Source organism: Ambystoma mexicanum, chromosome 8 (assembly GCF_040938575.1).
Source record: "Ambystoma mexicanum isolate Mex_15411 chromosome 8, UKY_AmexF1_1, whole genome shotgun sequence".
NCBI classification, from domain to species: Eukaryota; Metazoa; Chordata; class Amphibia; order Caudata; family Ambystomatidae; genus Ambystoma; species Ambystoma mexicanum.
The window spans coordinates 341,350,220-341,364,759 of NC_090929.1; the positions used below are offsets into that span (position 1 = coordinate 341,350,220).

The following is a 14,540-nucleotide window of genomic DNA, read 5'->3' on the forward strand; positions in this document are numbered from 1 at the left end:
ACCGGGTATGTGTGCAGCTTGTGCGGTACTCGTGTAATAGCTGCTTCTTATCGGTAGGTGTGGTGGTTGAGGGATCAGGAGAATGTGTTAGTTCTGGCAGGATTTATCTGGAACGGATGTGGCTGCGTTAGACCTGAGGGAAACGCCTGGCTGGGGGTGTGAGACCAGCAGTGTTTACATAGAATGATGTGGAGTAAGCGGCGGATGTTCGTATGAGAACAGTTATACCGAATGGTGTCATAGTATCTCTGTGTTCTAGTTGAGTGGTGATGTAAAGGAGAGAGTAAGCATGGTGGTGGGTATGATGGGTTATATGCTCTTCCAATGTGCAAACTTCTAAATGCAAGTTTCCCAGAGAGGCTACTGGGCGAACTTCTAAGTACAATTTCCACACAGAGGTTATTGGGAACACTTCTAAATTCAATTTATCACAGAGGCTATTTGGCACACTTCTACGTGTAACACTCACAGAGGCTCATGGGTACACTTCTAATTGCAATTTTCACAGAGCGTCTACTGGGCACACTTCTAAATTCAATTTTCCAGAGAGGCTATTGGGCACACTTCTAAATGTAACTCTCACAGAGGCTATTGGGTACACTTCTCAATTTCACAGAGGGGGTATTGGGCACACTTCTAAATGCAATTTCACAGAGAGGCTATTGGGCACACTTCTAAATGCAACTTTCACAGAGGATGTTGGGCACACTTATAAAATTCCACTTACTAGAGAGGCTATTGGGCACATTTCTAAATGCAACTTTCACAGAGGATGTTGGGCACACTTCTAAATTCAATTTACTAGAGAGGCTATTGGGCACATTTCTAAAATTCAAGGAGAGGCTATTGGGCACACTTCTAAATGCAACTTTCACAGAGGATGTTGGGCACACTTCTAAATTCCACTTACTAGAGAGGCTATTGGGCACATTTCTAAATGCAACTTTCACAGAGGATGTTGGGCACACTTCTAAATTCCATTTACCAGAGAGGCTATTGGGCACACTTCTAAATGCAACTTTCACAGAGGATGGTGGGCACACTTCTAAAATTCCACTTACTAGAGAGGCTATTGGGTACATTTCTAAATGCAACTTTCACAGAGGATGTTGGGCAAACTTCTAAATTCCATTTACCAGAGAGGCTATTGGGCACATTTCTAAAATTCAAGGAGAGGCTATTGGGCACACTTCTAAATGCAACTTTCACAGAGGATGTTGGGCACACTTCTAAATTCCATTTACCAGAGAGGCTATTGGGCACACTTCTAAATGCAACTTTCACAGAGGATTTTGGCCACACTTCTAAAATTTCGCTTACTAGAGAGGCTATTGGGCACATTTCTAAATGCAACTTTCACAGAGGATGTTGGGCACACTTCTAAATTCCATTTACCAGAGAGGCTATTGGGCATATTTCTAAAATTCAAGGAGAGGCTATTGGGCACACTTCTAAATGCAACTTTCACAGAGGATCTTGGGCACACTTCTAAATTCCATTTACCAGAGAGGCTATTGGGCACACTTCTAAATGCAACTTTCACAGAGGATCTTGGGCACACTTCTAAATTCCATTTACCAGAGAGGCTATTGGGCACATTTCTAAACTTCAAGGAGAGGCTATAGGGCACACTTTCGAAATGCAACTTTCACATGCTAACATTCACAATTCCATCTAGATGTGACACAGGCCAATATTCACAGTCCCATCTAAGAGTGGACATGCTAATTTTCATAATTCCATCTAAGAGTGGACATGCTAACATTATGGGAGTCTATGTTATTTGGAGGTAAAATAGAGTGGCATGGGCTTGCTGGAGTAGAGTCATTGCTCTACTCCCCACCCATACCACACTCACGGTTTTGGTGGTGTCTGTTAGTTGCTGGCTTCATTGGCTTCCCCTGCGGACACCTGCTGACACTTCTTGGAGCTGCCTCTGTTGGAGTCGCCCTTTGCCTAGGGGCCATTAGCCGTGGGGGCTGCACGGGCAGAGGGCTGCCTTGGGAGGACCGGAGATGAAGGGCGAGAGGACCAATGGGAGCAGGGGGGGGCGGGACGGAAGGGGAAGCAGGAAGGGGGTAACGGGAGATGCGGGCAACACGGACTCGGGAAACTTTTAATTTAAAAAACATGGGTCAAATGGAGGTCGGAGCAGGGGCAGCACTCACCTGCTCTGGTCAAGGAAAAGGGGGGCAGGCATGCCTAGCGTCGTCGCTACACCCAAAAACAGTGGGCCAGGCAGCCAATCAGCTTCCGTGTGCGGGCTGGGGAGGCGGGAGCAGCTGAGGAAGCAGGAAGGGGGGAACGGGGGATGCGGGCAACACGGACTCGGGGGAAACTTTTAATTTAAAAAACATGGGCCAAATGGAGGTCGGAGCAGGGGCAGCATTCACCTGCTCTGGTCAAGAAAAAGGGGGGCAGGCATGCCTAGCGTCGTCGCTACACCCAAACACATTGGGCCAGGCAGCCAATCAGCTTCCGTGGGTGGGCTGGGGAGGCGGGAGCAGCTGAGGAAGCAGGAAGGGGGGAACGGGGGATGCGGGCAACACGGACTCGGGGAAACTTTTAATTTAAAAAATATGGGCCAAATGGAGGTCGGAGCAGGGGCAGCACTCACCTGCTCTGGTCAAGGAAAAGGGGGCCAGGCATGCCTAGCGTCGTCGCTACACCCAAAAACAGTGGGCCAGGCAGCCAATCAGCTTCCGTGGACGGGCGGGGGAGGCGGGAGCAGCTGAGGAAGCAGGAAGAGGGGAACGGGGGATGCGGGCAACACGGACTCGGGGAAACTTTTAATTTAAAAAACATGGGCCAAATGGAGGTCGGAGCAGGGGCAGCACTCACCTGCTCTGGTCAAGGAAAAGGGGGGCAGGCATGCCTAGCGTCGTCGCTACACCCAAACACAGTGGGCCAGGCAGCCAATCAGCTTCCGTGGGCAGGCTGGGGAGGCGGGAGCAGCTGAGGAAGCAGGAGGGGGGTAACGGGGGATGCGGGCAACACAGACTCGGGGAAACTTTTAATTTAAAAAACATGGGCCAAATGGAGGTCGGAGCAGGGGCAGCACTCACCTGCTCTGGTCAAGGAAAAGGGGGGCAGCCATGCCTAGCGTCGTCGCTAGACCCAAACACAGTGGGCCAGGCAGCCAATCAGCTTCAGTGGGCGGGTGGGGAGGCGGGAGCAGCTGAGGAAGCAGGAAGGGGGGAACGGGGGATGCGGGCAACACGGACTCGGGGAAACTTTTAATTTAAAAAACATGGGTCAAATGGAGGTCGGAGCAGGGGCAGCACTCACCTGCTCTGGTCAAGGAAAAATGAGGATGTGCACAGGTAATGATGGTCAGGGATGTAAATGTGCATGGTAATAAAGACAGGGACTTTGATGTGCATGTTGTTGGGGTGCCCAGACAAGGACCTTTGCGATAATAAGGGACCAGGACAAGGATGTGTCCATTAATGATGATGAGAGAACTGGAGGAGAAGGCATCTAGTAATGATAATGAGGAACCAGCATGTGATACATGGGGATATGGTCATGAGGGACTAATACAAGGATGAGGGATGGGGGTAATGATGGACTGTGATGATGATGTGGAGGTAAACAGGGACTGCGAGAAGGATGGGGCAATGGGGGACTGTGATGATGACGAGGTTTCCAGGGGTAATGAGAGACTGGGATAAGGGTTACAGGTGTATTGAGGGACTGTGATGAGGATTGCAGGGGTAGTGAGGGACAGCAATGAGGTGGAGGGCTAATGAAGGACTGTGACAATAACGAGGGTGTAGTGGCAATGAGGGACTGTGATGAGAATGAGGGATGTGGGCTAATGAGGCACTGTGATGAAGATGAAGGATGCTGGGTTAATGCAGCTCTGTGAGGAAGATGAAATAGGCTGGGGGTAATGAGGGATTGTGACAATAATATGGGATGCCAAGGGTAATGTGGGCTGTGGCAAGAATGAAGGATGCCAGAAGTAATGAGTACTTTGACAAAGATGAGGATTGCTGGGGTTAGGGTGATGATGGACTGTGACACTCAAGAGGCATGTCGAGGTAAGGGTAATGAGGGACTGTGACGAGGGTGAGGGATGATGGGGTAAAGGTAATGAAGGAGGGTGATGACGATGAGGGATTTAGGGGATAATATGGGACTGTGATGAGGAGGAGGGATAAGGGAAATAAGGGACTGTGATGAGGATGAGGGGTGCCAGGGTAACAAGGGGTTGTAACAATAATGGGGGCTGGGGTAAAGGTAATGGACGATTGTGATGTGGATGTGATTTGCATTGAAAGGTAGTGAGGGACTGTGATGAGGATGATGGATGTTGGGGTAAGGGTAATTATGAACTGTGACAAGGATGGGGAATATATTGGTAATAAGGGACTGTGTGGAGGATGGGATATTCAGTGGGAATGACGGACCGTGATGGGGGACCAGTGTAATGAGGGAAAGCGACAAGGATGGGCATGCTGGAGTGAGGGTAATAAGAGAATGTGATGGGATGCATTGTTAATGAGAGACTGTGACAATGATGAGACCGTGGATGGTGATAAGAATCTGTGGTGAGGAAGGGGGAAACAAGGTTAAGAGGGACTGTGGCAAGGATGCATGGTTTATGAGGGACTGTGATGAGGATTAGAGTTATGGGGTGGGGACCTCTGTGACTCCCTCTCCCTTTCTATCCTCCCCTCTGGCCCGACTCACTCTGCAGGGCACACACTTGATGTTTTCATCTCCTCTGACCTCCCCACTCCATCCTTCTGACCACTCCTCTCTCCTGGACCGATCACTCTCATCTCTGTCCTCCTCTCATCTCTCAATCTCTACTCCGAGGCTAAGCCAACCCCAACACTGCCACCTACCTTCTCGGACATCCGGCCCACGAAGCGTGTGTCAGTTGAGGCTTTCGCTGCCACCTTCTCTCCCCCCCTTCCACCTCTGGCTGACTCACATCCGGACAGAGCCCTTTCCTTGCGCTACTCTTCTATCTCTGATACTCTTGATGCTCTTGCCCCTGTCATGAGGATCCATTTGAAGCACAAAACCAAGTGCAATTCTTGGTACGACACTGACCTAGCTACCCTTATATGCAAGTGCTGGGTGGTTGAGAGGAAATGAAGGGCTTCTTGTTCATCCTCCGACAAACTGGCCTACTGCCTGCTCCAAAGGCAATACCGCCTCTCTGTCCATACTAAGAAGACAGCCCACATCCAAGCCTGTGTCTCTGTGGCTTCTAACAAACTCGGCTGAACTTTTCAAAATCTGCAAGGAGCTGGCCAACCTTGCTGCAGACTCTACCTCTCCTGTCGGCTCCCAGTTCCTTTGCACTGCCCTTGCCTCTCACTTCATCTAAAAAACCAAGGAGATCCTGTCCAACCTCTCGTCCCCTCCCCTCTTCTCCCTTATCCTTCTGTGAACTCTGGCCCTCTGCAGCCACCCAACCCCCCACCATATTTCTCATCCTTTCCTCTTTTCTCCCCCGCCGAGGTCTCTAGACAAGTCTGATCTATGAAAGTCTCATCAAAATAGGTTCTTCCCTGTTCCTCCAAAAGCATCAAAGACCACATTGACAGCCTTGCTCCTGCCCTGGATGATTACTACAACCTCTCATTTACCTCAGGAGCCTTCCCCTCCCCTCTGAAGCACTCTCTTGTGCACCCTCTTCTCAAGAAACCCACAGCTGAACCTTCTTGCCCGGAAAACTATCGCCCGATCTCCATCACTCCTTTCCTGGGCAAACTCCTGGAAAAAGCTGGCCATCTTGCAATTTAAACTTCACTGTGATTCTGTCAGTTGTCTCCACGACCATCAGTCTGGCTCTAGAGCTGCCAGAAGCACAGAAACTGCTCTTCTAAACATCCATGAAGATCTGCTATCCAACGTTGACTCTAACATCCCCTCTCTCCTCAAAATCCTACTCAATCGTCTGCGTGACAACCAGGGTATCACTGATCAGGCTCTGGTCTGGCTGACTTCTTTCCTCTCTGATTGACCCTCCCAGGTCCAACTTGGGTCCTTCCTTTTCTCTATAACACCCTCTACCTGTGGTGTTCCCCAGGGGTCCAACCTCTCACCCTGGCTTTTCAACCAATATCTAGCAACTCTTGCCCATCGCATAGCGGTTTTCTGCTTCAATTTCCAGTGCTATGATGATGATAATAAACTAATTTTCAGGCTTGCCTCAGCCACCTCTTCTCCTTCACACATCTCTGATTGCCTGTCTGCTATTCAGGATTGGTGTGCCGCTAACGGTCTCTGACTGAATGCCAGCAAGACAGTTATGCTCCTCATAGGCACACCTTCACCCTCCTTTCCTGTGACTCTGTGGCTAGCCTCCCTTGGCCCTCCTCCTACCCCCACCTCCGAGGCCAAGAACTTCAGGGTCATCTTCGACTTCACGCTTCCCTTTTCTGCCCACATCTCTGATGTCTCTAAAAAGTCAAACTTCCTACTGCACCTCCTCAGAGGTATTCTGCCTTTCCTCCCATTCCCCCAGAAGCTCACTGTCTCTTGAGCCCTGGTTCTTTCTAGGTTGGATTATTGCAACAGACGCTTTATAAATCTACCTGCTTCTTCTCTCTGCCCTTTGCAACTCATCCCGTACAGGACTGCGAGACTTGTCCTTTGCCTCAAGCCCTGGGTTTGTATCTCTCCAGCCCTGAAATCTCTTCATTGGCTGCAAGGATTAAATTCAAGACCCTTTGCATTGTCCACAAGGCTTTCTGGGGTGTGGGTACAAAATACCTTCAACTGTTCCTCAGTAAATAGCTTCTCTCTTGAGCTCTTCGCTCCTCCACCTCCAACTCCCTCAGGGTCAGTCGCTTCTCAAAGAAATGGCATGGGGGTAGATATCTGTCTTCGGCTGGGGCCTCCCTCTGGAACAGCCTCCCTGCCACTCTGAAACTTGAGGAGAACCATCTCTGTTTCCGGAAGCACCTCAAGACTTTCCACTTTGCTTCTGCCTTTGTTCCTCCTCTCCCCTGTTTATCTGTTCTGCTTTGGCATTGTGCACCTGGTACCCTCTGATTTCTAGCCCAGGTACTTGCTTACCCTGTCACGCACCCGCACTGCCTCCTGGCAATCCTTGCACTTGGGGCTGTATCTGTAACCCTAAAGTCCACCCTTTTCTGCACTTATCAGACACCCCCTGACTGTGCCTTAAACCTAGCACTTGCCACTTGCTGGCTGCACTACTACTGTTGTTTTTTATTCCTTTGCTCAGCACTTTTCCCCTTCCCTCTCCCCTGCACTTGCGCGTCTCAATGTTACTGTGCCTAGCATGCTTTTGTTTTTGTTCTCCCTTGTTTCCCTCCCTTACCTTGTCATGCTCTGAAACACTTGTGTATGAGTGAAATACAAGTAAAATATCAATATCAATGGGGTAAAGAAAGACTACAGTGAGGATAAGCAATTTAGGGATATTGAGGGACTGTGACAAACATGAGGCACACTGGGGTAATGGGGGACTGTGATGAAGATGGATGTTGCAGGGGTAATGATGGACTGTGATGCAGATGAGGATTGGGGGTAATGAAGGACTGTGACAAGGATGAGTGCAGGGGTAATTACGGATTTGGGTGAGGGATGCTTTGGTAATCAGGAACTGTCATGAGGATGAGGAATGCGTAGTTAATGAGGGACTATGAGGAGGATGCGGGATGCAGGTGGGACTGGGGTCTGTTACAAATATAGAGATTGTGGGGGTAAGGATTGATGTGACAATGATGAGGGTTGCAGGGATAATGAGGTACTGTGATGAGGGTGGAAGTTAGGGGGGTAATGAAGGACTGAACCAAGGATGAGGGTTGCAGGCTTAATAGGTGACTGTGAGAAGGGTGAGGGATGCCGGGGTAAGGGGTAATGCGGGACTGTGATGAGAATTCAGGATGGAGGGGTAATGAGGGATTGTGATGAGGATGAAACATGCCAAGGGCAATTAGAAACTGTGATGGCTGTGAAGGATGCCAGGTTAAGAGTAATGAGAAAATGTGACGAGAATGGGGGATGCTGAGGAAATGGTAAATAGGGTCTTTGACGAGGATGAGGGATGCAGTGTTAATGAGCGACAGTGACGAGAATGAGGGATACAACAATAAGGAGGGCCTTTCATGTGGATGCTGCAACGAGGATTGGGAATGATGGGGTCATGGTAAAGAGGGAATGTGACTGGAGGACGTGTTAAGAGACTGTGAAGAGGGTGAGGCCTGCAATGGTAAGCAATGAATAAGCATGCAGGTCATGATGGACTATTGCAAGGATGTGAGGACTGTGATGAGTGTGAGGTATGTGTGGGTAATGAGAGACAGTGATAAGGATGGTGTTGCATCACTAATGAGGAAATGCAATGAGGATGGGATGATGAGGTAGGGTAATGAGGGACTGTGACGGGGTGCAATGTTAACAAAGGACTTTGACAAGGAGGATGCCTGCAATGGTGATAAGAGACTGTGATGAAGATGGAGGAAGTAGGGGTAATGAGGGACTGTGTCAAGGATATGGAGTGTCAGGTTGATGAGGGTCAGTGACAACAGTGGGGTTGCTGATTTAATGGTAAAGGGGGACTTGTTTGTGGAGGAGAGTTGCTGTGACTACTGAGTGGCTGTGACAAGGAGAAGAGAAGCAGAAATAATGAGGGGCTTGACAATTAAGGGGAATGTAGCGTGTGATAAGGGACTCGGATGAGGGATGAGGAGGTAATGAGGTACTGATGAGGAGGAAGGATATGGATGAAGTGAGGAACTGTAATGAGAATGAAGGATGCAACGATAATGAGGGACTGTAAAAGGAATGAGACATGCTGTGGTAATGAGGGACTGGCACATGGATGAGTGATGACATGGTAATTATGGTCTGACAAGGATGAGGAATGCAGTGCTAATGAAGGACTCTAATGAGGATTAGTATTGGGTTAATGGTAATGAGGGACCGTGATGACGATGAGGGTTGCTGGGCTAATGAGAGTCTGTGTCGAGGATGAGTGTTGCAGGGTAATATGAGGGATTGTGATCAGGGTGAGGATTGCGAGGAGGAGTGAAGTACTATGACATTGTGGGGGTAATGAGAGAATGTGATTAGGGTGAGGGATATGGGAGCAATGAGAGACTGTGGCAAGGATGTGGGATTGAGGGGTAATTAGTACAGCAACAAGGTTGAGGAACGCATGGTATGCAGGGCAAGGGTAACAAGGGACTGTGGTGATGATGTTCATACTCCCGTCCAGTCTATAACTAAACACACACACATACACACATTTACACATAACATATCCATGCAAACAATGCAAAAAAGTGCAAAGCGCTTGAGCCTTCAACCGAGGCTGCCAATGTATACATCAATAGTAGATTGGGCAAACAGGGCTCTTCAGAAGGCTATAAAACGTTCATAATCTGTTGTCATCTATTCAGGTCTACAAGCTGAGGTCATATTTCTATACTGGGATTTCCATCAAGTGATAATGTATCAACGACCTTCCCCTGCTAGTTTCGACTATGTAGTGAACCAATCACTAAGATGAACAGTCTTCGTCAGGACCAATAGAATTCAATACAAGCTGAAAAAAAACAATAATAATCTATGTAAAAAACTCACAATGCCAGAGCTCACGCCAGCTGCTATACAGGGAGATACATCACATACCTATATGGTGCCACTGTAAATTACATGTCAATGTTTCGAGGGAGTCTTTTAGGCCGGCCGTCTGGTCTGGTGTCAATGACTGAGAATATGCTGTCTTTAAACTTTGATGTTTGGCATGATATCTGTAGTTGCCACTCTGTGGCGTGCAATTATCCTCTCGTTACTGAGAACAGCCTCATAATGTATCGGGACGAGGAAGAGGAAGAAGGAGGTAATGTTCTGATTACTTACCCGGTTATCACATTACTCTAAGTCCTTCTCTTTCTTGTCCAAGTCCTGGAACCTCTAACCCCACATCACCATCCAGCCCTGGAGTTTAATTGGGAAGTTTCATTGCTTGGATATTGAGCAGGAAAGGGATTGGAAGAGTTTGCTCTTAATCCCATCCACAGCCCAGGGGAGGGACCAGGGTCACCCCAATCTGGTAAGCTTATTGGATGAAATGCTGGAGATTCCTGTCTTGTGAGGTGGAAGCCTCATAACATGACGACTGGGATGAGGAAGAGAAGGATCCCGAGTAATGGGATCACTGGTAAGAAATCAGACCATTAAAGTTATTGTCTAGCAAGCCAAAAGCAAATGGATTACATGGGTTAGATTTTAAATCTAAATATTAAATATGACCGCATTGTAAGGGGGTGTTGGCTTGAAAATGTCACTTTGTCTGTGGCACCAAAACCCCTAATTCAGTAGCATATGTTTCCTAATGTCTGAGCTGTGTTTAAGAATTAGTGACAAGGCGAGCACTCTGTTACCAGTCAAGTTTTGCTGCATTAGCTTCTCCTCCAAACACACGTTTTCATGACTCCATCAATCTTCAGGAAGGCTGTGTTTCTTTACTTTTTCAGGCGTGTCTTCATTTCCTTTTCAGGTGTAGCAGGTTAATTGACTATAGTGTCTCTAAGGATTCTGGTACTTGTATTTTTCGCACTTGATTTTTCTTGCAGGTGGCTGGAAACAACTCCCTCCATAGCACAGATATTCCCCTTGATGGGTGGAGGGGGAAAGCAATGTTTATGGCTCTCCATTGTAAGGCATGATGGCCCTGGTGCTGCACCCTTTTCAGCCCGGGACTCCTGGAACAATGTTTAAGAATTAGTGACAAGGCGAGCACTCTGTTACCAGTCATGTTTTCCTGCATTAGCTTCTCCTCCAAACACACGTTTTCATGACTCCATCAATCTTCAGGGATGCTGTGTTTCTTTACTTTTTCAGGCGTGTCTTAATTTCCTTTTCAGGTGTAGCAGGTTAATTGACTACACTGTCTCTAAGGATTCTGGTAATTGTATTTTTCGCACTTGATTTTTCTTGCAGGTGGCTGGAAACAACTCCCTCCAAAGCACAGATCTCCCCCTTGATGGGGCAGGGGGAAAGCCATGTTTATGGCTCTCCATTGTAAGGCATGATGGCCCTGGTGCTGCACCCTTTTGAGCCTGGGACTCCTGGAACAATGTTTAAGAATTAGTGACAAGGCGCGCACTCTATTGCCAGTCAAGTTTTCCTGCATTAGCTTCTCCTCCAAATGCACGTTTTCATGACTCCATCAATCTTCAGGAAGGCTGTGTTTCTTTACTTTTTCAGGTGTGTCTTCATTTCCTTTCAGGTGTAGCAGGTTAATTGACTATAGTGTCTCTAAGGATTCTGGTACTTGTATTTTTCGCACTTGATTTTTCTTGCAGGTGGCTGGAAACAACTCCCTCCATAGCACAGATCTTCCCCTTGATGGGCGGAGGGGGAAAGCCATGTTTATGGCTCTCCATTGTAAGGCATGATGGCCCTGGTGCTGCACCCTTTTGAGCCCGGGACTCCTGGAACAATGTTTAAGAATTAGTGACAAGACGTGCACTCTGTTGCCAGTCAAGTTTTCCTGCATTATCTTCTTCTCCAAACACACGTTTTCATGACTCCATCAATCTTCAGGGAGGCTGTGTTTCTTTACTTTTTCAGGCGTGTCTTCATTTCCTTTTCAGGTGTAGCAGGTTAATTGAATATAGTGTCTCTAAGGATTCTGGTACTTGTATTTTTCGCACTTGATTTTTCTTGCAGGTGGCTGGAAACAACTCCCTCCATAGCACAGATCTTCCCCCCTTGATGGGGGGAGGGGGAAAGCAATGTTTATGGCTCTCCATTGTAAGACATGATGGCCCTGGTGCTGCACCCTTTTGATCCCGGGACTCCAGGAACAATGTTTAAGAATTAGTGACAAGGCGCGCACTCTGTTGCCAGTCAAGTTTTCTTGCATTAGCTTCTCCTCCAAACGCATGTTTTCATGACTCCATCAATCTTCAGGGAGGCTGTGTTTCTTTACTTTTTCAGGTGTGTCTGAGCTGGAAGTATTTTCCTCCCTTGCCCTTGGGCACAATGATAGTCCTGTGAGCCTGCCTCCCACGTTACACACCTGGATAAGCCTGCCTCCCACGTTACGCACCTGGATGAGCCTGCCTCCCACGTTACGCACCTAGATGAGCCTGCCTCCCACATTACGCACCCAGATGAGCCTGCTGCCTCCCACGTTACGCACCTGGATGAGCCTGCTGCCTCCCACGTTATGCATCTGGATGAGCCTGCCTCCCACGTTATGCACCTGGATGAGCCTGCCTCCCACATTACGCACCCAGATGAGCCTGCTGCCTCCCACGTTACGCACCTGGATGAGCCTGCTGCCTCCCATGTGACACACATGGATGAGCCTGCCTCCCACGTTACGCACCTGGATGAGCCTGCCTCCCACGTGATGCACCTGGATGAGCTTGCTGCCTCCCACGTGACGCAGCTGGAAGAGCCTGCTGCCTCCCACGTTACGCACCTGGATGAGCCTGCTGCCTCCCACATTATGCACCCGGATGAGCCTGCTGTCTCCCACATTACACACCTCGATGTGCCTGCCTCCCACGTTAGGCACCTGGATTAGCCTGCTGCCTCCCACGTTATGCACCTGGATGAGCCTGCTGCCTCCCACGTACGCACCTGGATGAGCCTGCCTCCCACATTACGCACCTGGATGAGCCTGCCTCCCACGTTACGCACCCGGATGAGCCTGCCTCCTACATTACGAACCTGGATGACCTTCACCAGCAGCAGCTTCAGGGCCTGGTCTTTTCCGAAGCAGAGGTAGCTGTGCGTGTACACCTCGTAGTTGAAGCCGTAGAGGCGGAAGGACATCTCGGTGCTCTTGTCTGTGATATTGGCTGTAGGGTAAAAGGTTATCTGGGTGGAAGCCCCTCCGAGGTCCAGCGCTCCCAGGATCACGCCGGGGTCTGGGTGGATCCATTGCCCTCTGAAGGAATACTGATGTCCAGGCATATACCATGCGGAAACAGGGGGGGTAGACAAACACATGGAAATGTTAGCATGCACACACAATATGCACAAGAAGAAAAGCACATGTTGTTTTTTTTTTTTTTTATTGTTGTATTATTAGTTTGCATAAAACCTTATACAACATATAGCACAAAAGAAAAACACATTTATACCTTTCATACAACCAATACATAAGCATATAAAAAAAACACTGATATATAAGATGGAGACAAAGTTATCAAACCATACAAAAAAAAGGAAACAGAGAAAGAAATTTCATCTAAAACATCTAAGACGTCAGCATTTTACAAAATTCTTAAAAGATTCCTTCTCAGCCCTAAAATCAAATTACATAGAAGTTATATGCCTTGTTAATATCATTACCCGTTTTTTACCCTATAGGTACCTACACAATTAATTCTTTATTTTTGGCTTCCAATTCCTCCGTTATATTTTGAAGAAATAAATTCAAAGCGAGAGTTAGGGAGATATTAACACCCCACATACAGCGACTCCAGAACAGATTTTTCGACATTTCTAAATCCTCATCAAATCTATCGGTGAGGTATATAGCTCTTTTCGACCCAAAATGGACACATGTTAAGACGAGGTGCTTAAGAGTTTCTAACATGTCAGTTTCTCCACAAAAACGACATGTAAGGCTAGGTAAAAGTTATCATACCATACAAAAAAAGAAACAGAGAAAGAAATTTCATCTAAAACATCTAAGACGTCAGCATTTTACAAAATTCTTAAAAGATTCCTTCTCAGCCCTAAAATCAAATTACATAGAAGTTATATGCCTTGTTAATATCATTACCCGTTTTTTACCCTATAGGTACCTACAGAATTAATTCTTTATTTTTTTCTTCCAATTCCTCCGTTATATTTTGAAGAAATAAATTCAAAGCGAGAGTTAGGGAGATATTAACACCCCACATACAGCGACTCCAGAACAGATTTTTCGACATTTCTAAATCCTCATCAAATCTATCGGTGAGGTATAGAGCTCTTTTCGACCCAAAATGGACACATGTTAAGACGAGGTGCTTAAGAGTTTCTAACATGTCAGTTTCTCCACAAAAACGACATGTAAGGCTAGGTAAAATATAATTAAGCACCTTTTCTTTATGTATCCAATAATGAATTCTTTCTAGGGTCGGCATCTGGTTAAGTCTAAAACGCATAAATGTAGTTCTCGCCCTATAACAGGGGAATCTAAGTAAATAAAGGGGGATACATTCCCTTGCATGTACAAATTTAGCATATTCCTTATAGGTTGCATAGGACTCTATTTCCTTGACTGTATCCACCCAATCCGCCTTGAATAACAGTTTCTTAACTAGGCCGGGTCGTTGCACCAAGTCGTCTAAACTAGAGCCTAAAATATATAACAGAGCATTCATTCTGTCGCTGAATCCCCTAATTGATTGGACTGACCCAGATTTAATCACCCTATTCAACAACTCATACAGGGTATTTATACAAGGATCATTCATTTTCTAAAAAAGGAAAGCTGTCTCCACAAATATCTGGCTTTGAGTGAGACTAGACATAGTTCGTGCCGGATAATGGCATTGGGGATTGCCATGGAAAGGCCCATTACTTCC

At 47.4% G+C, this 14,540-nt stretch overlaps 1 protein-coding gene across 1 annotated transcript in view; it reads right to left on the reverse strand.

Annotated features, from left to right (window-relative positions):
* LOC138471917 (ectonucleoside triphosphate diphosphohydrolase 8-like) overlaps positions 1-14,540 on the reverse strand; it is a 487,786-nt gene that overhangs the window by 110,459 nt on the left and 362,787 nt on the right. Inside the window, exon 7 of the mRNA XM_069609787.1 lies at positions 12,688-12,918. Coding sequence (XP_069465888.1) covers positions 12,688-12,918 — 231 coding nt within the window. The remainder of the gene's footprint in view (positions 1-12,687; positions 12,919-14,540) is intronic.